The sequence below is a fragment of the Rhinolophus sinicus genome, chromosome 3 (genome assembly GCF_057876585.1).
Source record: "Rhinolophus sinicus isolate RSI-liver-muscle chromosome 3, RSI-T2T, whole genome shotgun sequence".
NCBI lineage: Eukaryota > Metazoa > Chordata > Mammalia > Chiroptera > Rhinolophidae > Rhinolophus > Rhinolophus sinicus.
In genome coordinates, this window is record NC_142503.1 from 159,327,966 (window position 1) to 159,354,011 (window position 26,046).

Here is a 26,046-nt window from a genome sequence, read left to right on the forward strand (position 1 = left end):
TCTATAATACATCCTCTATAAATCCCATTGTGTGTTCACCACCCAGAGTCAGTTCTCCTTCCATCACCATATATTTGACCCCCTTGTCCTTCTTCTACCATCTCCCTCCCCCCTTACCCTCTGGTAACCACTAAACTATTGTCTGTGTCTATGAGTCTTTGTTTCTTCATTTGTTTGTCTTGTTCTTTTGTTGTTTTCAGTTTTATATACCACATATCAGTGAAATCATATGGTTCTCTACTTTTTCTGTCTGACTTATTTCTCTTAGCATTATAATCTCAAGATCCATCCATGTTGTCGCAAATGGCACTATTTCATCTTTTCTTATGGCAGTATAGTATTCCTCTCTTGGGTATCTACCAAAAAAATCTGAAAACATTTGTCCATAAAGATATATGTGCTCCGATGTTCACTGCAGCTTTGTTTACGGTGACCAAGACATGGAAACAACCAAAGTGCCCTTTGATAAATGATTGGGTAAAGAAGTTGTGGTACATATACACAATGGAGAGCATTTTTAAAATTATGCAATGAGGAAAGGCTTTCTAAGCAAGGTAAGAATCCCCAAGCCATAAAGGAAATGATTAATAGATTAGAATAATTTTTTTAAAAAGGTAAAGTTTCTGTACTACAGTGAGACATGTAAGCAAAATTAAAGGCAAACTACATAACTGAGGGCAATAGTTACAATATATAACAACAAAAGATTCGTGTCCAGAATATATATGCATTCTGGAGAAATCAATAAGGAAAAGAACCTAATAGATAATGGGCTAAGGATATGAACAAGCAATTCACAGAAGACAAAAATATATCTTTTAACCTATTAAATAGGAAAATATTTAAAAGAGCAATATCTTTGGTATTGCCAAAGTTGTAAAATAGCAGGCACTCAAATACACTCGGTACATTTGATGTATGACATCTCACCTGGTGAGATGTAAATGGAAGCAATTTGGCAATATGTGTTAACATTTAAAGACGCATGTCCACTGGCCTTGCATTCTACCCCTAGGAATCCATCCTAGAGAAATATTCTCAAGTAATGTTTGCAGCATTTTTTAGTACTTGATTTTTTTTTACAAACATCAATTTTTTATTATTTCCAATAGAAATAAAATTTCTCTCTGAAATTGCATAAAACTTTCTAAGCTCTTCCTCTCAATTTCTATAACAATACCAAAGAGTTTTACACTATCAGTAGTACTGGTCTACAGTATGATCAGGTTTTGTAAACATTTCATGGACAGCAGGAAAGAAAGTACTCTTGAGTACAAAGTTCTCTCTATTGAAATATACAGTGTATCTGTACATATGCATGTACTGTCAATGTATACAAGACTTTTCAACTTTATTTGTTCACATTCTCTGATACATTTTGTTTAATTTGATTAATAAAGGGCTGATGGTGCTGGCTTTGGCAGCACATGTACTAAAATAATAATGGACTGATCACGATGGCTCACACTGCCAGCTGGATTCTGTTGTTTTCTCTCATTTCACAAAGTTTTCACTTTATATAAGCACTTGATGATTTGTGCAACACTTCTATAATAGTGAAAATTATTGGGAAATTATTAATTATAAATTATTAATAGGAAACAACCTGCAGATCTATCAGTTAGGAAATGGGTGAACAGCTTAGGGGACACCACACAAAGGGACACCATGCAGTCATCAATATTGATGGTGTAGAGTGGTAGTTCTCAAGTGTTTAGCCTGAGAATCACTTGACACTCTTACCAATACAGAGCATATTCAAACTAAAAAACGAAGGAATTTCAAAAATATGTATTTGTTAATTCACTTAAAATAACAATAATAAACCCATTTTATGTTCTCCCCAAAAACCATATTTTTACCAAAAAAAACACCTATATTTTCCAAAACAAAACAAAAAAAATTGATGGGATGAATGGCATTGTTTTACACTACTTTCGCAAATCTCTTTACATTTGTCTGGCTTAATAGAAGATGGCAGGATTTGCGTATCTGCGTCTGCATTTAGCCTGTTGCAACATCACACATCGTGCAGCCTCTGGAAGACTCCACTGTGCACTATGGAGAGAATGAGAGTGAAAAGACAAATAATGTCTTCAGATTATTATGAAATAGTTTTAACCTAACAGATTCCCTGAAAGAATCTTGGGGATCCCCAAAGGTCCCAGACCATACTTTAAGAATATTTAATGAGAGAAAACTGTTTATGAAATGCTATCAAGTGAAAAAAAAAAAAAAAAGTAAAATATTTTAAATATCCCATTAAAAAAAATCTATGTATCCGTCTACCTGTCTGGAAAAGACTGAGAGACTATATACCTAATGTTAAAAGTGGTTATCTTAGACCCCATTTACCCTCTTCTAGAGCCCCGCTCCCCCCTCAACCCTTAACCTCTAGTAACCCCTAAACTTTTGTAAATGGGGTCTAATATATGGTGATGGAACAAGAACTGACTCTGGGTGGTGAACACACAATGTGAGATATAGATAATGTATTACAGAATTGTACACCTGAAATCTATGTAACTTAACTAACAATTGTCGCCCCAATAAACTTTAATAAGGAAAAAAAAGTGGTTATCTTTGAATACTGGGATCATGGGTGTGCTTTCATTTTCTTCTTTTTCCTTAGGTATATTTTCTATAGATGAACATTTAATGTTTTGTTCTTTAGGGGGGAAAAAATCTAATAAATGTGGTTTACTGACATGAAGAGGGAGCCCCCCTGAGGTTTCAGAGGCGCAGTTCAACACTCCTTATGTATGTTGCAAATGTTTTCTCCCAGAGAGAAAATGCAAAGTTAATGGAGGTATCCATTGTGAGGGCATAGGGTGGTAGTGGAGGTGGTGGGGGTGGACAGGGGGTGGTGGTTCCGGGTGGCTGGGAGAATGGGGCAACTCCTAGATCAGAGTAGTTCATTTAGTTTGAGGCAGGACCCTGGATTCTACAGAGCAGGGTCCCGCCCCCAAAGAGGGGCTGCCTGGGAATCAGGGCCAGTTCCCCTCCTCCCCCGCTGCCTGGGCCAAGGCTGTTGGTCTCCAGCCCCTGTGATCTGGGCTGGGCCTGCTGTCAAGGGCCTGGTGGAGGCGGAGAGGCAGGGCTGATAAATAATAACAGTACTGCTGCGTTCAGAACCCCCACATTATCTCAGCGGAGATGAGCTGCTCCATGCTGGTCGATTTTCTGGGAAGAAGTTTATATAATTTAAGCTCCAGGTTTTCTCCTTCAGTTTGATAGAAATCTTTCCGAAAACAGTCTCCTGTGTAATTCAATACAAACACAGAAAAGATTTTGGGTGTTTCCTGGTGAATCCTAATCATTGCTTTGAGCATTAATTATGAGCTGTGAACACACGGGGCACACTTGTCCCATTGTCCCCTGTGATGGCCCCATGCTGTTCTCCTGAGCAACCAGAACGCCACAGCAGCTTGTCTGTTTCTGTTCTTTTCTGAATTGTGTTCCATCTGCTGTCAGGGGTCCTTCCCGTTCCTTGCTTGCTACTCTGAGAGGTTGGGGCCCGATGAGACCAGCACGAGCCCAGGACCCCCAAATTCCTGAGCCTTCTGAGAGAGACTCCCACTCTTCCAGGGGGCATCTCTCCCTTTGTTCCGTCTCCCACAAAGCCAGTGTGGCTGAGATTTCCATATTTGTGAGTAAAAACTTTTCTCCAGGGTAGGAAACCATGTCACAGCAACTCCAAACATTCATGATGATGCCTTGCCTTTGCCCAGCACTCTGGTCTGACAAACTCTGTCTTAGTCAATCCTCGCAGGGGTACATAGAGCCATCCCCATTTTACAGTTGGGGAAATTGAGGCTGCAGAGGCAGGTATGCAGTTGGTCAGTGCAGGGGCTGGACCTGAAACCAGCTCACTTACTTCTGAATCCATGACTCTTTCCACAGCCCAGGATGGCTGGCTGCAAACCTCAAGTGAGTGGATTTGTCTTCCCCAAGGCTCTAATTCAGGCTGCTGTTGTGAAGGCCAGCTCCTGTTTGTTCCCTAGTTAACATTCAACAGCCAGCTCTCTCCTTTCTGGAGTGGAATGTTAAGCTGCAGATGGGAGAGCAATCATCACCCTGATTGCCTGGCACAGCTGGAGGGGCCTTATGAATATTCCAGAGACCAGGCAGGGCGCCCAGGTCTGATTAACCACTTGGGCCTCCCCAAGTGCCCCCCACCACCACCCTTTTCTGCTGTACTCCACCAGGGCTGCCCATTGCCTCCAGATCCAGGCCCAAGAAGGCCAAAGCTGGAAGCAGCCTTGCATGTCTAAGCTTTAATCAACTACCTGGTACCCCAACTGGCAGCTGGTAGAAAGGACTGAAGCCTGGCCTGGACATCAGGGTCTGGGTTCTCCTCCTAACTCAGAGGGTCTTAGCCCTGGCTGTAGTGTAGAATCACCTAGGGAACTTTGGAGGGTCTAACATACCTGCTCTTTTTGAATCTTACCTCAAGTCCCGTGATGCAAGTACAGCTATTTCCCCATTTTGAAGATGAAGAAACAGGTTCAGAGAATTCAAGTGACTCCTTCAAGACTGCACAGCACACAAGTGGCAGAAATGTAAACCCAGGGCTCTCCCAGCCGCATGCCTTCCCACTTTACAGAGGGTTATGGAGAGGCATGTCTATAGATGTGCCTTATTATTACTGTCATTGAATGTCTCCAAGGACTTCCTTGGACATTAATTCAACCAGTACTATATGAGCTCCTCTGATGTGCCAACACCACACATGTCCACCTCTTCTGGAAGCCAGGAGAGCAAGCATTTTCTAGACTATGGGGAAGCTTCTTCTCTGAAGGACTAAAGCAACAATTTCAGTCGGCAAGGAGAGGTGGAAAGAGGTGTCCTGGAGCAGGACCACACAAGATAGCATCATTCCTTCAGTCTTGGGACACGGGCTGGGCTCCCAGCCCTGTGCCAGGCACTGGGGACCCAAGTAGCACCAGGCCTGGTCTCTGAAAGGCCCGGGGCGCATCCCATTGGCGGGCCAGACCGATGGGAGTTCTCTGAGAAGGTCCTGCCCATGTTTTGCTCAAGGAACCAACTCGATGGTTCATGGAGGGAGATATTGATTGTGTCCATCTTAACTGCTCCTGCCAGCAATTCAAAATGACTGGCACTATCTATTGCATTCTGTGGAAACTTGAATCCCTGATTAATTTATGTTCCGATGTAGCTGTATGTAATGAAAATAACCGGATTTAGGGTTGGGGGTGTTAGGCTTGGTCTCCAGGTGGGGGGTGGGGGTCACTTGTACCTCCTTGCGCAAATGTCCCAATGTCTGTTCAGTCTCAATGACCCGGTGGCAGAACATTTCGCCCTTGGTCTGAGGGCTGGAGTGCTGCATTCCTCTCCCCCAATCCACTCAGTGGCCTCCTCTTTGCTTCTTCTTCTGTCTCTGTTGTTCAAGGGTGGGAGGCCTGACCAGGGCTAGGCCGTCATTGCCACTATCTCTGGCTCTGCAGACGCGGATGGTAGCGGTCGGCTGGGGAAGGAATGGTAGTAAAAATCCACAGGCATCTGAGTGGAGAAAGCAGAGCCTTGGAGCAGGAGAGAAGCACAGGACAGGGGCTAAGAGATCAGGCTCTCAAAGCAAACAGAACTTCCTTGAATCTCTGCCTTGCCATGTAGTTGCTGTGTAACCTTAGGTGAGTCATTTAACTTTCCTATGCCCTAGTTTTCCCTTCTGCAAAATGATGGGGTTGGGCCATATGATCTCTAGAGTTCACTTTAGCTCTCACATTCTGTTCCCTTCTAACACCATTTTAGTCAAATATGGCCTCACCAATTCGGTGCTGGTAGGTACTGTGAAGAATACAAGAATGGCTTCTTCTCATCCCTCAAGGCCCAACTCAAAAGGGCCAAATGGGCTTTCCCCATCACAGTACCTATTCAGAGGCATTTTGTGTCTGTCATTGTTAGAGTACTCTTATATACTTCCTTAGTTTCTTAGGTGGTTAGTCTATCCATCCATCCATCCATCCATCCATCCATCCATCCACCCACCCACCTTCCTACCCTCCCATCCATCCATCCATCCATCCATCATCCATCCAACAAATGTTTATTGAGCACCTACTATGTTCTAGTTACAGTTCCAGAACCAGGGATGCAGCAATAAACAAGACCAAGTCCCTGTCCGCATGGAGTTTGCAGTTCAGTTAGCTGCCTCGATTGGACTAAGAGTCCCAGAGGGTGGGGAACATGTCTGATTTGTACAGGGCCTGCACACAACAGGTGCTCAGCAGGAGGCCTTGGGCTGACCTAAGGCCAGGTCTTCTGTGTCCTATATCCCCAGCTGGGTTTTCCCTTTAAGGGTCCTAGGTTCCCCCTCCTCTCCAGGTCCCAGGGACAATGTGGAACCCTGCAGGGGCTTCCCACACTGAATGGGGGCTGCATCCTCCCCTTCAAGCCCTTAAAACAGTATTGCCCAATCCAGCTGCTCTCACTCTGGAATCGAACCCCGCCATTGGCAGACCAATTAGTTAGCTCTATGACTCACAGTATGTTTGAGGCCTAATATTAAAAAATTGGGGGAAAGTGCCCAGCTCAGTGCCGAAGACTGTAATAAAATCAGATGTTTTTGCTCACCCAAAGCCTATGCCCCATTCCAGATTTCTGTAACTGCCCCTCTCCATCACTTCCCACAACCAGCACTGAACTCCTCAGTCCTTCTGTCTCCATAAAGAAAACCCAAAATTTCCATCACTGCTCCCCTCTGTGGAGAGGTCTCCCTTTCTCACCGGGGGGCAATTCAAAGAGCCTTTTCCAAATCAATTTTTTCGATCTTTCCTCAATCATTCTTTGTTCTTCAAGCTGAGTTCTGCTTGCTGCAATTTGCATCTCAAAGCGTGTGACAGCCTGAATGTACAGTAAGTGACTTTGGGAAAGGTGGAGAAGGCACTCTGAGGGAGAGAGAAGTGGCAACTTCATTCCATTTGTCTGGGGCTGGAGATTGACAGCGTTGCTTTGTGTTTTTCCCTTTTTTGGAAGAATGACTGCCTATTTTTGAGAAAAGTGAAGGCGAGCCCTTCAGCAGAAGTGGAAGTGTGGCTCCTTTCCTTTATTTCGCAGTTATGGGATGGGGCGTTCTCTGGATTTGAGGTACAGGAAGGGGGCCAAGGATGCAGCCTGGCTGGTGGATCTGCTGGAAGGTGAGAGAATCCATCCCTTGGGCCAGGGCCTCCACTAGATAGGTGCTCCTAAGCTCCATTACTCTGGTTCCTAACAGAGCCAGGGAGGCTGGAAAGAACAGGGCTGCTTCACTAGGACTGTGAATTCGGGACTGTGGGCCCTAACTCTGCCCAGGGGCACCGGCCTGGACCCAAACCAGTTTGCCAGCTAGCTTGATCTGCTTCCCATTTCCTTCTAAGGCCAAGGAGCCTCCCACACCTGTAGAAATCATAGTTCCATTCCTTAGCTGTGAACCCCTGGGCATGTTACCTCTCTGTGCCTTACTTTCTCTGTTTGTGAAATAACAGTGGTACTTGTTTCTCAGGTGAAGTGATGATTAAAGGTACTGGGTAAAGCACTTAGTGTGTGCTCAGTCAGTAGGAACTGTGGGATGCCAAGGGCTTTCTCCATCCCTACCCCTTCCTTGTCCACCCAGAAATAGCTGTGAGCTCCCCAGCCTGCACCCAAGCAGGACGGAGGCTTGTCTTTGGCCTCTGGCTACTGGCTCCATTGTCCAATCCCTGAGCTTCCCAGCAGTGAGCCCCACCCTGCCTAGAGGGGAAGACACCACAGCCCAGCCATTTGTGCCTGAAAGGGAGCAGGGATGTTGATCAGGGTTTCCAGAGGGACATGACTCATGGGACTATATGAGGCTGAGTGCCTGGAGGGAGGGAATTTGGAGGAGGGGGCGCTGGGCCTGCTTTAGTGCCAGGTCACGCACCTCTGAAGTCAGCTAATCCAGAGTCCACCTGTCTGCCGGGGTTAAATGAGAAAAGACAGTAAAAGGTTTACCATTTGTCTGGTATACAGCAAGTGCTCAGTAAACCCAAGCTATACTGCTTCTATTATTATAACTACTAGAACAAGCTCCAGGTTAGTGAGGGGGCAAAGGGTGCTGGAAATTGGGGGCACGGGCTCCCTGGGGCTCTCTGGAATCTGGTTGGCTCAGATCCAAGGCACAGGCTGTTGGGGAGGCATGAGTTTGAGATTCTGTGCTCTGAGCCGGCCTGAAGCCGGACAACCCCCAAGTCCATGCCCCCTCCCCAGTGCCTCATTTCCAGCCATACACTGACACAATGCCAGCCTCAGGAGACTCCCGCAATCACATATTCCCATGTTGTACCCCAGAGAGAAGTGTTTATCCAAGATTGCACAGCATGCCTGGACGCCCTCTGTGCCCTTGTCCAGGAATCCTTGCACTTGGCCACTTCTCAGAGTCCAAAATCAGATCTGCTAAGGTGTTGGCAATGACAGTGGATTCCCTTTACCATGGGATTTGCATGAGGTTAAGGTTAGGGTGAGATTTAAGGAGCCCAAACTCTTGAGACCCAAAGGACTGTGTTGCTAATAGTGGAATTCCAGGCTGCAGGGAGATAGATGCGTCCACACGGGGCAGCCATCCCCACGCCCTCAAGAGAGACTTGCCTAGTCTCTCAGGCCTAAGGCTGCAGCTTCAGAAGCTCCTCCTTCTGTGTCCATGGACTCCTAACACTGCAGGAAGCAAAAGTGGTATATGGTATACGGGGTTGTGGGGAGTGGAACTATGGTCACTAGCTCGAAACACAGTGTCTCCCTGGGGGTCAGTGGGGCCCTGAGGCCTTGGCCGAGACCCTGACTAAATGGCCCTTCCCATGGCAGCTTCCAGAACAATGAGTGTGTGTTTGCCTTGCCTGAGAAACTCCAGGCATGATTTAATCCGAAGGGCAGTTTCTTTTTCAGGATGGCCTTCGTCAGTCCCCGACCTCACCCCCACCCCAAGGCTCTTAAAGGGCCAGGTCGCCTTGATGGGGGAGGTGGTTAGGTCACTGCACTCACAGCCTCTTAAAACAAGAGAGGGCTCTTTGGCATCAGCATGGCATAGTGCTAGCCTGTCCTCCTCCTTTTCCATTCCACTCAGCCAAGACCTTGATTTTAGTTGCTAAGCAACCTATGCCTAAGTCTCCAAGTGGGTTGTCCCTCAGATGAACACCGGAGGGGGAAGGTAAGGGTGGCACTGCTTAGAACACTGCATTTTATAGATGGAGACACTGAGGCTCAGAGAGGGCAAGGAACTTGGTCAAGGTTGCACAGTGAATTTGTGTCCCATGTGTCAAATAATCAGTTGGGGCAGCAAACCTTTCAGAATCCCATTTCCCCTACCCCACCCCCACCAAGAGAAGCACCCAAGCAGCAGCAACCTCTTAGGGACTTTGCATGAGAGGGTTCCATCTACCCAGACAGGGAGGCAGAATGCCCAGTGATGAGGCACAAAGCCTCTGGTGTCATCAGTCAACCTGGATTCAAGTCCCAGCTCCACCACTTAATAGCCATGGACTTTGGGCAAATTACCTAACTGTTCTGTGCCCAGTTTCCTGAGCAGAAAGATCAGAGACATGCTAGTCCCAACCCTAGAACCATTCTGGGGTTTAGTAAGGTATTAAATAAAGCCCAGGAGGGTGCCTGGCAGAGGACATGCACACGGGATCCCCACATAAGGCACCAGTGTCCCCTACCTACCCCTGTACTCACCCCTGTTACTCCTTTGATGTCGAGGGAATTCAGCCTCACTCTTATCCATCTTCTCAGGTTACAGATATAGTACAGAACTCTTCAAACTTTAGTGTTTAACACCGGTACATTTTGTCCAAATAAAACAGATTCTTAACTTTGGAGAGGGGGCATAGGACCCTTTGGCTGTCTGGAAAAGCCCATGGACTCCTTCCCAGAAAAAATAAAATAAATAGGATTACAAAAGAAACCAATTATATTGAAATACAGTTATCAAAATGTACCAGAATTGGGATATAGTGGTCTATGTGCTTCTCTATTAATGCATTAAATAACACGATCAAGTGTAGGACCTAATAAGTCCTGCACTTTCAAAAGTGATGAGTGTAAACAATTTTTGAGATAGCGGCAACAGGGTGATGTGATCTGAAAATATCTGTGTTGTCTATTGATGAACAAGTTAGGAAGTCAGCTATTCCTCCTGGGGTTTATTGCCTACACTTATAAACAAAAGAAAAATTATGTTTCAGTGAGAGGCTGGTAAAAATATAAATGCAGTTTTTCTCTTATCCCAGCTCACAGACCTCCTAAAGGGTCCATAGGACCAGATTAAAGACAGACCTCTGAAATAAAACTGCAGAAGGACTATCATTGTATAAAATCAGGACAAACAGAACTGCCCTGGCTGAGGCTTGGTGGGAAAGGGCAGTGGAACCTGCCTGAGCACCCCCAAATCCTAAGCTTTGCTGGCAGCGAGGAAGCCTGACTTCTCTGCCTGATTCTTTGTGACCTTGGGCAGGTTCCCTGGCCTTTCTGGGCTCAGTTTTCCCATCTGCAAAAGGACATGTTGGAGCGAAGTCCTCTGAGGTCCTGTCCAGCTCTGATGTGCTGAGAGTGTGTGTTTCTCCTCCACTGGAGACAAAGGCCCCAGCAAATGGGCCTGCAGGAGCCCTGGACCAGGGAGAGGGAACAGCTGGGGCCAGGCTGGCTGCCTCCCAATTGTTCAAGGCAGGAGGAGGAGGCGATGCATGGTGCTCTCCAACGCGACAGCTGGGTGAGCCTGGCTGGGGGCCTCATCCTCGCCTGCCATCTGCGCCTCCTTCCCGCAGTCGGCCAGCGGGGGGCGGGTGGGGGTGCAGATGGGGCCCAAGGCCAGATAGTAACCTGGGTGGGTGGGGGAGGGCTACCCCCAAAAAAGCCAGTGAAGAGCCTGGTTGCTTAGTCTTGGGTGCTTAACTCTTTCCACCCTCCCTTTTCCCACTCTGGTCTTCATCGAGTTCTGGAGAGGGGAGGATACACAGCCCTGGGATCAGTTAGGCTACTGACACTTCAGGAAAGTTACTTAACCTCTCTGAGCTTCACTTTCCTCCTTCGTCCAATAGACATCATTCCTAAGGCTGCCCTTTGGGATCCGAAAGGGGGCAGATGAAGTGTCAACGCGGTGCTGACAGTGAGTGATAAGCACTTCCCTGCTTATCACTCTCTGTCAACCAAGAGGGCTGAGGCCTGGGACAGTGAAAGCCCGGGAATGTGACACTGAGGCCATGATGAGGTCCTGGACAAAGATCTGTAGAATGTTCTCACTGCCCCCAGGCACATGGGACTTTGCAGCCCACTTTCCCTGCTCCACACCTTTGCTCCAGCTCTTCTCCCTCTGGATTGCCCTTACTCACCAATATCCACATACAGAAAACCTCACCCATTTAGCATGACATCTATTTATAAATAAGTATTAATTTTCAGATAGTAAAACCTGCAGGTAGTTTAAACTTCCAAAGCAATCAAAGGACACGCTATGAAAAGTCTGCCTCTCACACCTAGCTTCTGATTACTCTGTTCCTCTACCAGGAGGCAGCCAGTGCTAACAGTTTCTCAAGTGTCTTTCCCAAAGTTACCCCTTTTTACACAAAGATAGCACACTGTTTACCTTATTCTCTATGTATCTTGCCTTTTTCCGTGTAATTATACACCTTGGAGATCTTTCCACATTAAATACAGACAGTTTCCTCATCCACTTTTATGTTACACAGTATTCCACCATTGGGACGTATCATCTTTTGTTGAGTCATATATTGCCTACTGATGGGCATCTAGAGTGTTTCTAAACTTTCACTGTCACAGTGCTGCACAGAATAATTGTGGACAGGCCTTGTTTCACGTATCTGTAGAATAAATTCCTAGACGTCGAAGAGGTATGTGCTTCAAGAGGTTCAAGAGGTATGTGCTTCCTCCCAGGAAACAACACACACTCACCCAGAGGATTTCTTCCTGACATTGTAGTAGGCAAAGATTGTTTAACAGGACACAGATAGCAATAATTACAAAAACAACTGACAAATGGGACTTCATCAAAATTAACAACTTTTGCTCATGAAAGGATACCATTAAGAAAGTGAAAAGGCAAACCACGAACATGGGAGCACTATTCGCAATGCATGTATCTGAAAAAGGACTGGTATCCATTATATATGAGTTTTCAAATGGGCAAAAAAGAATTTTTTTTCAAGGCAAAACTTAAATGGACATTGTATAAAAGCAGGTGTCCACATGGCCTAGAGACCTCCGTAGAGGTGCCACTTCATCAAAGTAGTTTCAGTTAGCATTTTTAAGACTGAGGCTGAAAATCTCTTTATATGTTTAAGACCTATTTGCATTTCTTTTTGTGTGTGAATTGTTTACCTTCCTGCTGTGCCCATCATTACTCATTAGGAAAATGCAAATTAAAACTGTGAGTTCCTACCACCAGAATGGCCTGAATTTGAAAAACTGACAATATCAAGTATTGATGAAGATAGAGAGCAACTGGAACTCTCGCACTTTGCTGGTGGGGTGTAAAATGTTACAGCCATTTTGGAAAACTTCTGCAATGTCTAATAAGGTTAAACAAATGCCTACCCTAGGACTAAGCAATCCCACACATAGGTTTATACCCAAGAAAAATGAGTACATCTATCCACACAAAAAAAGGTTTGTATAAGAATGTTCATAGCAGCTTTATTCATAATAGTCCCTAACTAGAAACAATCTAAACCTCCCTCAACAGGATAAACAAATTGTGGGAGATTCATAAAATGGAATAGTACACAGCAGTGAAAAAGAATAATTGTACACACCCACAGCAGCATGGAATCTTTAAAACATATTGAATGGAAGCCAGACACAAAATAGTATTATGCATATTGTATGATTGCACTTATTCAAAGTTCAAGAACAGACCCAAAAATTGACCTGTGGTGATGGAAATCAGGATAATTGTTGCATTTTGTGTTGGGACACTTTCAAAGTGAGGGAAATATTCTGTGTCTTGATTGTGATGATATTTACATGAGTGTATACATATGTAAAAATGTGATGAGCTATACAGCCAAGATCTCTATATTTTATTAGAGATAAATATACTTTAGTTAATTTCAAACTGGGGGAAATAATACATGCTTTTGAAATTTTGATGGATATTGACAAAATTGTCTTCCACTGAGGTTGTAACAATTTACATTCTCACCAGCAAAGTATATGTGTGCCTGTTTCCTTATCCTCTTAAAAATGGAGTGTTACCATACTTTTTAAATTTTGCTAAGATGATGTATGGGAAACTTTCTCAGCGTAGGTTCAAATAGCATTTTTGTTAAAATATCTTTAAAATCTATTTGCATTTCCTTTTTGTGTGAATTGTCTGTTCATAGCCTTTATCCATTTTTCTATAGGGTCATTGATTCTTTTCTTTTTTATTTCATAAGTTCTTTATATATTAGGGAAATTAGGCCTTTGTTTCGGATAGGAGTTGCCAATATACCTTTCAAAGGGTGCTTTTTGTAATGCAGATTTCTTCTTTTAAATTTCAAGAAGTCTAATTTACCAGTCTTTTCTTTTATGGATTCTGGATTTTGGACCATGGTTAGAAATAGCCTTCTCTTCCCCATGATTATAAAGTACTTTTCTAACAGGACTTCCAGTACTTTTATAATTTCATTTTTATATTTAAATCTTTGATACCTTTGAAATTTATCCTTGCATAAGGTATGAAGTATGGATTCAGTTTAGTTTTTTTCCAGTTGGCTATCCAGTTATCTTAATACCACTTAGTGAGTAATTCATCTTTCCTGTACTCATTTGAGGTGCAGTCTTTGCTACATTCTACATTTCTATATGTATTTGGGTTTATTTATGGTTTGTCCATTCTTTTCTACTGGTCCTCCTCTCTGGTCACGTTAATGAGATTTTATAAGATGTTTTAATATCCATAAGGAGACTCATCACTCGTTACTGTTATTTCTCAAAGGTTAGCTGCCTCGTGCTTGTTTATTCTAATATTTAACTTTAGAAAAAACTCTTACTTTTATTGGGATTATATTAAATTCATAGAATAAATTAAAGAGAGTGGACAATCTTATGATATTGAGTCTAATTATCCATGAACATAGGTTACTTGCTCTAGTCTTTTGTGCCCATTGTAGTGTGTTAAAATTTTTCTTTATATAGATCTTATACATTTCTTGTTACACATATTTACCTCTTTTTGTTGATATTATATATAGGGCCCATTTTCCATTATATCTTCTATTTGGTGATTGTATATTTGAAAGCCATTGGTTTCTACATGTCAATTTTTATGCTGCCACATTACTAAATTCGCTAATTGTTTATAGCAGTTTTTTGATGTTTTCTCTTAGGTTTTCTAGGGATACTAACTTATCATTTGCAAGTAGTGATAATTTCACCCCTTTATAATTTTTATACCTCTGGTATCTTTTTCTTTTATAATTGCATTGGATAGTATCTCCGGAAAAGTGTTAGATAACAGTTGTGTCTTTTTCCTAACTTTGATGGCAATACATCAGATGTTACCCTTTAAATACTTTGGGTTGAGATAGCTTTTTCCCCAACATTTTATTATGAAACTTTTCAAACATACTTCAAAGTTTAGACAGTTTTGCAGTGAACACCACCTAGATTCTACCATAAGAGTTGACTACACTTGCCAATCAATGCTGGGTGCCTTGTTTGTTTGAGGTGAGGAAGGGGCTTCAGATAGAGAATTCCTTGGGGACCTTCTGTGTAGCTGGCAAGGACCTGACAGCAACATGCTAAGTCATTAGATGATGCTCAGCTGTACAAATACTGAAAGTGAGGCCCCAGGGCAGCTTAGTGCTCTGCTCAAAGTGTCACATGGGTGTCAGAAGTAGAGGGGAGCTGAGATTTTAGGACATGACATGTGTGGGGTGATGCTCAGGTGAAAGGAGGCAAAGCATAACAGCCTCCCCAACCCCGAGTGTTCCAAACATTTCCAAGAGACAGTCTCCTTCCTGACAGCTGGTGGGAGTTCCTTTCCTTCTTTTTTTTCTGTCCCCTCCTCTTGCTTAGCTGACCCCTCCTGGCAGAGTCCCAGACAAAGAAAAGGAAGTGGTCTAAGAAGGTGTTTCCCTCCTCCTCTGAATGAGCTCTTCCTGGACAGCTGGAGAGGGCAGCAAGGTGGAGGTGTGGGGGCTGGAAATTGGAGGATGGGTAAGGATGGGGCCAAGGGAGCTTTGTGTCTCTTTCAACCCTGTGGTGGACAGGGCTCCTCTGCATTGTTATTTTTTATTTATACCATGGTAATCACCTCCTTGAGCTTGAAAAAAGAACATATAAAAGAGAGTACATGGTTTTTTAGTCAAGTAGATTTGGGTTCAAATCTTGGCACTGCCAGAAATGAGCTGTGTGACCTTGGGTGCGTTACAGTTCTCAGCATCTCTGGGTGGTGAGAGCATCTGCGGTGGCAATGGCAGCGCCAGTCTGCACTTGTCTAAGGAAGGTCCTTGGCAAATGAGCCTTGAGGGTCCTCTCCCAGCCTCCCCTCTCCCGAATCTGCCCTCACTCTCATGGGCCCTCCCCTACCGGGAAAGCTCCCAAGGCCTCTTCTCCTTTTCAAGATTAAGTCTATCCCTACCCTGGCTCCAGTGACTCTCCCAGCTTCGGGGCTCACCTGCCTTCTACTCCAACCTTGAGTCTGTCCTGGTCCTTCTCACCTCCATGCCCTCCTCCCTCCTCATTCACGTGGGTGATTCCTGCGTATCCTCCCCTCACAGCTACAGGCCACCATCTCACCTCAGGGAAGCCCCACCCCCACCCCCAACCAGCATGCTTCTTCCTCTGGCCTGTCACCAGGTTCTCACTATACTCGTCCCTGCCATGTGGGGGGGTCTCAATCTGTTTCCTCCTACTGCCCCCTGGGATTCTTGAGGCTGGGCACAATGCCCACTCATCCTTCTCTTCCCAACAGCCAAGGTTCCGCCAGGATACTGGACCAGGATCGTTTCAGATGTGGAAACCTTTTGAGGTTCAGGGTGGTGACAAGTGTGGGCCAAAGCCCAAGTCTTCCAAACTACAGAGCTTTAAATGTAAGACCCTGGGTGAGGGTGTAATGGGTGAGACCCTACGAACAAGACAAAAGCTTCCGGCAGATCCCAGCCCAGCAGCCTGCAGCCATTCCCCCACATGAACAAGCCACCTGCTTGGGTGTCTGGGAGACTACCCAGTGAACCAGGCTTGCACTGGGCTTCTCTGCTCGCCCATATGCCTCTTTTCAGCCTCAGTTTGCCCCGTCTGTGAGAGGGGAGAGTGTACTGAAGACTGGGGTAATGTAGGCGTTGCCTCATTCTGCAGGACTGCAGAAAGGGCTAGTTCTGTATGTGTGGGGAGGGAATTGCTGGAAAGAGGAGAGACTTCAGACCAGTTAGCTCCATCTCTAAAAGAGAATTGAACATGTGGCCATGAAGTCATGGACTTCAGGACTTAGAATTCTGACTCAGCTACTTCTTAACTGAGCTAGTAGACCCTAAAACCTTGGCTTTCTCATTTATAAATGAGAGGTAATAAATCTTACCTGGCAGGGTTGTTATGAGAATAAGAATCACTCATAGCTTTTAGGCACGTACAATGGACCAGGCACTGTTCCTTGTCTCACTGAATGCTCACAGTAACCCTATGAAACAGAGGTTGCCCCATTTTACAAATGAGGAAACTGAGGCACAGGAAAGTTAGGTAACTTACTCAAAGTCACACAGCTGGGAAGTGATAGAACCGAAAGAAAACAGGATGATTCTGGCCCAGAGGTTAGCAGGACCTGGCTCATAGCAAGTGTCAGTCAGCAAGATGGCCTGGGTCATCTGTCCCCCAAGTAGCCAGACTTGGCAATTGCAGGCACACCTTGGGGAGTGCGGGCATGAAAGGGAGAGTAGCAAAGGGAGCAACAGGAGATGACAGAATCTTCTGGATCATGTGAACAATACAGACAATGTGTGCAGACAAGGTCCCTGTTCTCAGGAGCTGTATGGGCCGGTCAAGGGGGCAAACAATAAACAAGAAAACAAACCAGTCATTAAGATTATATCAGACAGTGAGAGCTGTGAAAACACTCAACTCGGTAATGTGCTAGAAACTTGGGAAGGATATATTAGATAAGATGGTGAAGAAAACTTGGATGGGAAGAAGCCAGTCACGTGAAGAGTGTCTTAGCAAGAAGGAACAGCATGTGCTAAGGCTCAAGGCAGAAAAAGGCCGACAGAGGGGGAGGATCATGGGTGAGTAGGAGAGTAGTGAGAGACGCAGTTGGAGAGACAGGCAGGGCTAGATTACCCAGAACCCTGGAGATCACACCAAGGAATTTGGATTTTCACCTCTGTGCAGTGGGAAATCATTGGAGGATTTCAAACTCCAGATTGCCCCTTACTTGAGCTAAGCAAAGAAATACACAAAATACATTCTTTAGAAAGACTGAGATAGGACTTGACCTTGAGAAGCAGGGTACCTCATTCATCTTATTTGCATCTGGGTGTTTGAAATGTACACGGACATCTTTGTCAACTCACAAATGGACAGGCTCCCATATGGGAATCCTAATAGGGCTTCTCTCTGGCCAGGGCAAATTGGGTGTGTGTGTGAAGAGTATGGTAGATTTTTCTGGCCCCGTGGGTAGGACGAGTTCTCTGAAAGAAATCGCAGTGCTTTGCATAAATACTGGAGTGGGTGGGTAGGGGCCAGTAGAGCTAATAACAAAAGGAACCCATTCCCGGGACTGCCCCTGACTTTTGTTGTAGGACTGGGTGGCACCACTTTCTCTGAGAGCAATGAATGAGGCTATGTCTGAGCTAGTAGCTCTGATTTTATGCCCCTGGGCTCCAGAAATAAGTCTGAACTTACTGGAGAGATCATTCCAAGCATGGTTTTTGGTCTCAACAAAGAAATCTCTGACAGTTTTCTGCTAATAAAAAAGGTTGTTTGTAGATAACCGACTAGGATGGGGAAGTGGATAGGCACCAAGAGGCAAAGTAGAAATATTTAGAATCATTATTTTTTTTGTAGATGGATCAAAAATGAAAAGGGACAATAAATGTGATGAAGAATTAATGCAAAGTTAACATTTCTACTACACAAAGAGCTCTTATCAATCATTAAGAAAAAGATAAACATCCCATTAGAAAAAAAAATTGAATGCCTCATATAATGAACTAATTCGCTACCAAGAAATGCAAATGTCCACTAAGCAAATGAAGACATAATCAACCTTAGTAGACAGCCAAGACTTGCAGATGAAGGCAGTGAGATCTTATTTTTCATCTGAAAATAAGCAAATTAAAGATATTATAATATCCTGTGCTGTCAGGGGTGTGGGGAAATGGTCATTCTCTTGGGTTGCTGATGGGAGTACAAATTAGTACAACCCTTTGGAAGGGCATTAAAACTTTTTAACAAAAGCATATTTTAAAGTGCAGACCTGTTAACCCAGCATTTTCATTGACAGGAATTTATCCTTTAAAACATTCACATATGTGTGCAAAGATTCAGCTATATTTACTATAGCCTTTGTAAAGTACTGGAAATTATAAGTCACTTACAGCCCCCAAAGTAGGAGATGACTTCATGTACTGTGGTACAGCCACACTATGAAATACAATGCTGCCTTTGAAAATGGTGATGTCAAGAATATTTCATGGCACAGGAAAAAAACAAAACAAACCTCTCAGCAGCAAGGTATGAAATGGAGCTGACAGTCACCAGGACATAATAGCAGTCATTCCTCCTCTGTAGTTCCCAACTTGTGTACCTTTTTCTCAAACTCCCTTTTTAAAAAGTAAGGAGAGAGCCTCTGAAATGTCAGGGTTGGAGCGCACACTGGGGACCCAAGACAGTTCACACATCAGGTCCACTCCTCATTGGCTGTGGACCCACATGTAGGTGAAAGCCTCACCCACATGGCTTACCTGCTCTGTGCCTCAGTTTACTATATCAAAATCTGACATGATAATGCCTGTCTGCCTGCCTGCCTCACAACAAATGGAAAATATATCTGTTTTTGTTTTCATAACAAAAAACTTTTTAAATCAAAAAACTTTTACGTAATAAATTACCCCAAAACGTAGCTGGTAAGTTCTGGCTCAGAATCCTCAGGAGGTTGCAGATGAGCTGCCAGTCATCTGAAGGCTGGACTGGGGGAACTTATGTTTCCAAGCTCACTCACATGGCTGTGGGCAGACGGCCTTAGTTCCTCACCACCTGGGCCTCTCCACAGGCTGTGCCTCTCTCGTGGTATCTGGCCTCCCCGAAGTGAGGATCCAAGACAGGAAAAGGTCAGGGCAGAAACCAGGAGCTTTTATAGCTGTGGCCAGATTCTGTTCGCCTCACAGACCCACCCTGGTACAACGTGGGAGGAGACTGCGCAAGGACCTGTACACCAGAAGGCGGGGATTGCAGGGGCCGTCTCGGAGGCTGCCTCCCACCACATCCCAGGGTTAAAGTGCTTTACAGGAAGAGCCGTGGGGGGCTACGTGTCAGGTCACAAAATTCTAACTATGACCGACATTTTCTGGAAGCCCTGGAGAGTGTTATGGGGGCCCACAGGGATAATGAACAGGAGTGAAAGGACACTACTCCGCTTGTTCACTGAGTGTAACTTGGAGAAGACATACATCAAAAATAATAGAGATTATCCCAGGTGATAGTAGAACATATTGGTCATGTGGAGGTGTGTGTGTGTGTGTGTGTGTGTGTGCGCGCACCAGCCCATGCAAGCTTTGTGGGGTTTTTTCAAGTTGTCTTCTTTGAGTAGGTATAACTTTTGAAGCTAAACCAAAAATGTCTAAGGACAGTGTGTTTATCTGACTGAAAAGAAACCACAAGTAATGCAGTGGCCCCATTTGGGAAGTGAGAAGAAAAAGTACCACGAAAACCAGGAAGAATCCCTTCCAGGATGGAGAGGTTTGGGAAGAAGTGGAAAGGGAATGAGATAAATCAAGGTGCCTCCAGGTGATGAGGTGGGGACCTACCCCCCATGAACCTGTCCTCCCCTCCCCCCACCAAGTAGCCAGGCATCATAGGCCCACAGGTGGAACTGAGAGCCAGGGTGTGAGCTCAGTGACCTGCTGCAGCCCTTACCTGGCAGTTGGGTCATATGCACTTGGTGGAAAGTGTCAGGAGTGGCCTGGGCTGAAGATGAGCTCAGGTGGAGGTGAGTGTGAGTACATAGCAGCCAGGAGAACCCAAACTCCAAGGGAAAAGGTCTAAGAACAAGCTAGAGCTTGAATGGTGGGGAAAGGAGTACCCGGGAGCCACTGTGAGTACTGGAAACCCAAGTCAAGAGTGGGGGGTATAGAATGTCCTGTCTCCTGCCTTAAGAGATCACTGTAAAACAGATGTCATTTGAAATGTCAGAATTGGAAGGAGCCTTAGAATTGATCAGGGTCCATCTCATTGTCTTATAGGTAAGAAATAAAGACGCAGAGAAGGAAGTGGTCTTGCCCAAAGTCCCATAGCCCTGTGGATGCAACTAGAAAATGGACTCTGACTTCCGAGAGCAGGCTAAGAAAAAAATGGTTGACTTTTAGGAAGAGCTGGTTGGCCTGGTTTCCTCCCTGTCCACATTTCTGGATGCGGCTGAGAGCAGTGCAGCCACCGCCCTCTGCTGGTAGAATGTCAGTAGCACAGCTTCCCCTGTTTGGCCACTGTGTTGCCCTCTGGCCAGACAAGGATTTCCAGATAGGAAGCAACACTTTGGGGTCTGAGAGCTCCCCGCTGCGGACTTTAGGAGAGGGAGTGAGGACATGCCCTGCACTGATGTAAAAGGCAGGTGAGATCAGTGGACTGCCCCATCCATGGCTGTAACATGTAACATGTAAACTGTTCTCAGGTAACTGGTATGTGCCCTGTCTTCTCAGTGTGACCTTCCTGAAGCTCCCTTCCTGAGAGTAAGGCCTCCAGACTTGACAAGGTTAGGACTGGGCATCTGAAAACCTGGGTGTGGCCCTGCACATATCCATCACCTATTTACTCACTGTGTGACCTAGAACAAATGCCCTCCCTTCTCTGGGATGAGGGGCAGCGGCTCTGACCACCAGAGAGGTTCATGGGTCGATGCTCCCCTGGAGACACAGAAGAGAGCACCAAACTCAGTGATGCCCAATGATTCACCAGGTAAGGTCTGAGGTTAAGAGTTTGCATTGGCCCCCGGCACCTTATTCTTTCTCTCTTATCCCCCCCTCTCCACCAGTGCCTTTATGCCCATTTCCCTCAAATCTGCCTCTGGGAAATTTCCCAAAGCTCATTCAGAAAGACCAACATCTCCCACGTCTTCCTCAGTAGTGTCTGTAAGTTAAAAGCAGCAAGTTGTGGCACCAAAGGAATGAATCACTAATGGTGGAATTTCAGATATGAGTCAACTAGAGAGTCAGAGATTCTTTTATCAGGCAGCTAGATCTTAGAGTCAAGAAAGAAGGAAGAAATCCCCCTCCCTTTTGTGCTGGTCACACCACAGGCGGGAAATACAGTATTGTTCTCAGCTCTATGAACCATACTTTAATTGGGAAATAGAGCAGAAGGTAATCTGAAGAAGGAAGCCATGATGGCAAAAATACTTCTAATCCAGTATGAATTAGAGTATTTGTACTCCCTTCAGTGTGCTCCAGAGAGCCACTCCCAGTGTCTGCCTTCTGCTTTGCTGTCCGTCCTTTGTGAGGGTTTCACAGTAACTGAGGGAAAACAAGCTTGTATTCATCCCCCTTCCTCAGTCAGGTCAGCCTCTGCTTGAGTCTGCCTATCTATCCCTTCCTCTAGCTCGTCTCCCCAAGGACAATGTAAGCTGCTGAGGGCAGGAACAGCATCGGCTAGATATAGGAGGGGTGCCCTCGTCTCTGGAAAGAACTGGGGGCTTGGGGGGTGGGTGTGAAGTCCTGGGTTCTAGTTCCAGTTCTGTCACTGTTTTGCTGCACAACCTTGAGAAGTAAAGTAAGCCTTTTGAGCCTCAGTTCTCTCATCTCTAAAATTAGAGAAATAATACCTCCCCTAGGGCAGTGGTGAGACTCAAGTAACATGTTTATAAACATGTTTGTAAACCACACAACCAAAATCATTAATAGAATAATACACACACATAACACGCCCAGCCCCTGTGAGACAGCTTTGAATTCTGCCCCTCCCCCTATGTGACCTTGGACAGCTCATCTGTTAAATGGAGATAATAAGTTAATACATATTTAACATGCTTAGAAAACACGCATAGTAGGTACTCAGTAAATGTCAGCAATTAATGCATCACCTGGGAGAGAATTTATTAACTTAACTGATTTTTACTGAGCACCTACTATGTGCCAGGCACTTTTGAAAGCACTGGGGACCCAGCAGAGAACAAAATAAACAGAAATCCTGGCCTTTGTAGGACCTACATTCTAGTGGGGGGGGGGACAATTAAGTAAATCATAGACTATAATAAAAGATAATTAATGTTAGGAAGAGAAATAAATTAAGAAAGGGGACGGGTGGGAGGGTGGAAAGTAGTTACAACTTTAAATAGAGTGGTCAGGGAATTTAATTGGCTCATGGTTGCATTCGATGTTCATTCTGATCCAATCAGCTTGGTGTGTGGGTGGCATTGGGATGGCTAACATGACTGCAAACCTCGGCATCTGTGGGTAAGGGCCATAGTTAGGGAGACATTGTGAGCTGCACCGATACTCCAAGAGGGGACCTCACATTCAAGCAGAACCTCCTTCTGGCCCACCCAGGCCTTTGCCTTCCTAAGACCAATCTACTGAAGGTCGTTTTTCTCAACTGTCAGGACTGAAATGACAGAGATTGAGGGGGCTGTTTGAATAGCAAGAACAGCCTCCACTGACTAAACCTACCTAGTGCCAGCCACATCCACACACTGTCTCTATTCCCCTGTGTGGTGGGGCTATGATTCCCAGAAAGCCACAGAGGAAGATTTGAACCCAGGTCCATGAGACTCTAAGCTGGTGCTGGGGCTGCTGCAGCAGTGGGTCCCAGGGGTCTGCTGCTACCTCTGTGCTGGTCTGGGCACATTGGAACCACTTGGGGAGCGTGTTGAAAATGCTTATTCTTCAGGAACTCATTCAGTGAATCTGGACGCAGCCCAAGATCTGTGATTTTAATGGCACCTCGGGGATTATAATCCCCGCAAGGCCTGGAGCCCTGCGTGTCCACCCTCCAGCTCTTCTGGACCATCTGTCCCCTGCTTGCTCCTCAGCCCTTCCTTCGCATCTCTCCTCACTTCCAGTTGAATGCTTCTCGATGCTCACCCCATTGAGCCTGAGCAGATTCCACAAAGCAGAAAATTCCAGAACCTCAGAGATCACCCAGCACAAAGCCCCATGGTACAGGTGATATAAGTGAGGCCTAGACAGGGACAGAGCAATTCAAGGCCACACAGCAGTTGGTGGCATTGAGACCCTCCCTTTACCAGGCATGGCTGAGGAGCAAGGGCCCCTTTCTAATGAATTTCCTTGGGCAACCAGGAAGTGGCTTTTCTGGGAAATGCCAGGCAAAGAGGGATGACGGAGCTGCGACAGAGTGGGGGTGGAGGGGGAGGGTTTCAAGGATTTGCTTGGAGAGGCAGAGGTTATTTGGCAGATGAACACAAGGCCTCTGTAAGCAGAAAGGAAATAACAGTTCTTGCCACAGGCCTTGGTGACTATGTGTTGGGAGACTGGCCGCCCTGGGCCACCCTTTCCCCCTTGCTAGTGAAACAGCCCTGCTAGGTCAGAGGGGCTACTCTCCCACTGCCCATCCCCCTTCTGTGTGTCTCCTCCTCCTCTCTACTGATACCTCCTCTTTCCCTCTGCCTTGCCTATTTCCTGCACCCATAGCTGGGTGACTGGGTCCCCTCCACTGCCATGTCAGGAACAGGTCCTGATTCCCTAGCTCAACAGGCCACAGGTTCTCTACAACAGCAGAAAGACATGAGGCTGGTGAGGCTGGGGCTTTCTCCCCTTCCCAAGCAGCGAGCAGGCTTCAGTGAAAATCTCCTGCCTCCTGGGACCTACTGCGGCCCATCACTTTGGCCCAGGAAGCTACCCTGCCCTTCTCTAATTGACAAGCGCCCCCTTTGCAATCCAAGTGTCACTGTCCCTTCCTAAGGCCTGACATGCACTTGACATCCCCAGGAGAGTTACTCAGCACCCATACTGCTGGCTACTAGCTCTCCCTGCTACCCTGGGTGGGTTAGAGCCCTCCCCACCCAGTCTGGGGAGACCACTGAGCCAGAGATGGCCCCAGGGGGGCCTCAGACAGAATGGCCCGGGGCTCCATGGCAGACTGCGGGCTCTGGGGAAATAGGAAGCCTCAATTTCTGTGCAGATGGGAGCCCTCTCTGCCCTCCTCACACAGAGCTCCCAGAAGGGAGCCACAAGGCCATTGGGCAATAATGAAAAAGGCAGCAGCCACTGAGAATGTCCCAGGGATTGGCAGGTGGGACAGCCTGGGCCAAACTCAAAGGAGCTGCCGCACCTTCTCCCATGGGGGGCCCCTGGATATGCAGGCGCTGCGCACCCAACCCCCACCCTTTGTGGCTTCATCCCCCAGCGCCGAACACAGGACAGGCCTCTGTCCCCTTTATCATTTGAGAATTAGAGTAGCCTCAAGTGACTGGAAAAGATAATGGATCTGGCTACAGGCCAGGTGGCAGGCGTAAAAGGGATGTGTTCCCCTCCTGGCTCCTCTGGCAGCCCAGCTCTGTTTGACAATAGGAGCCGGTCCCTGCCTTGGCTCTCTGGGCTAGCGACGGAGAGTATGGGCCTTTCTGGAAATGTCACCTGCTTCTCACTCGCATATGCATTCAATAAATATTTATTGAGATTTTACTAGTAGCCAGGGACTCGGTTACATTTTTGAGATACAGCAGTGACCAAAACACAGATTGTCATGGAGCTGGCATTCAAGAGGATTCAACTCTAGGTGGCCAGTGCCAAACCCAGGGAGGGTCCTTGTCTATGTTTGATGAGCAGATGAGTGGAGGCTCAGTTTCTAGCCGTAGACTGTCAGTGCTGAAAGGGCCGATGTTTCAGCAGACACTTCTGAGCCTGTGTGTGGCAGGGGCTATGCTAGGTCTGGGGGTACAAGGACGGGTGAGACACACCCCCACCCTCAGAGACCTCACAGAGAGACAGAGCCATGAGACACTGAGCACAGTACAGGGGAGGGGAGGTCGTGGGGGGGGGCGGTGCAGAGAACAAGGGCAGAGGGGCGACACAAACCCTCATCTTGCAGATGATACTGATATCTAGTATTTATTGAGTGCTTGCTTTGTGCCAAGCACTGTGCTGGGTGAGCTTGTGTTTATTGTCCCAGGAGAAACTGCAGCTCCAGGAGGAAGGAACTTGCTCATCACTCATTGGTGTGAGCAGTGAAACTAGACCCGGTTCCTAGGAGCTAGGAGGGCAGTCTGTCCCTTCTCCCACCACTCAGCCCCTTAGGATCACCCAACCTCAGCAGACGCAGCAAGGAGACGGCTTGGGATGGGGTGGGGCACCTAAAATTTGGGAAGCTCACTTTCCATTTAAAGGACATTTTCAAGGCCAGTGAGGTCCCAGGGTCATTGCCTTAGAGGTGGTGCAGCCCCTTCTGTGGCCTCTTAGGTGCCCCTGATAGAGCAAGGCTGGGGGTCTGAGCCAGAGGTCCCCTGCTCCGCCAACAGATCCCACAGCTCCTCTGTGGGCAGTGATGGCCCAGGGCTCAGTCTTGGTGGTGTCTCTGCATGGAAGATGACAGGCATTGGGCCCATGCTGGGTCTGCATGCTCCTGGTAGATGGTGGGTTTTCTCAGTGGATAATCCCAAAGAGACAAGGCAGAGGCGTGGCTCATCTCAGGGGAGTGTGGATGGCACTCCGTGATCCACTCCCACTGCCAACAAAAGCAGCATCTGTGCAACTGGCAGCATGTGGCTGCGGGATCATTTGATTCTGAATATAGACTGACAATGTGTTTGGGACCAGCAGGCAGAAGAAGCATGTCTTATGCTTCTTAGGTTTCACTTGTATCCCACACTCTGCTGGGAACCCTCCGTGATTATCTTATTTAAGATGAAAGTGATAATAACCTTTTGGGAAAGGCAACCAACAT

General features: G+C 46.3%; 1 protein-coding gene across 5 annotated transcripts in view; it reads left to right on the forward strand.

The window, feature by feature from the left end:
• Nucleotides 1-26,046, forward strand: part of CORO2B (coronin 2B) — a 134,148-nt gene that overhangs the window by 66,060 nt on the left and 42,042 nt on the right. The window contains exon 1 of one of the 5 annotated variants that reach the window (XM_088797321.1): nucleotides 7,113-7,157. The exons of the other annotated variants lie outside the window; for them this stretch is intronic. Coding sequence (XP_088653447.1) covers nucleotides 7,128-7,157 — 30 coding nt within the window. The 5' untranslated portion in view covers nucleotides 7,113-7,127. Of the gene's footprint in view, nucleotides 1-7,112; nucleotides 7,158-26,046 lie in introns of those variants that run through there. 5 annotated transcript variants of the gene reach the window in all.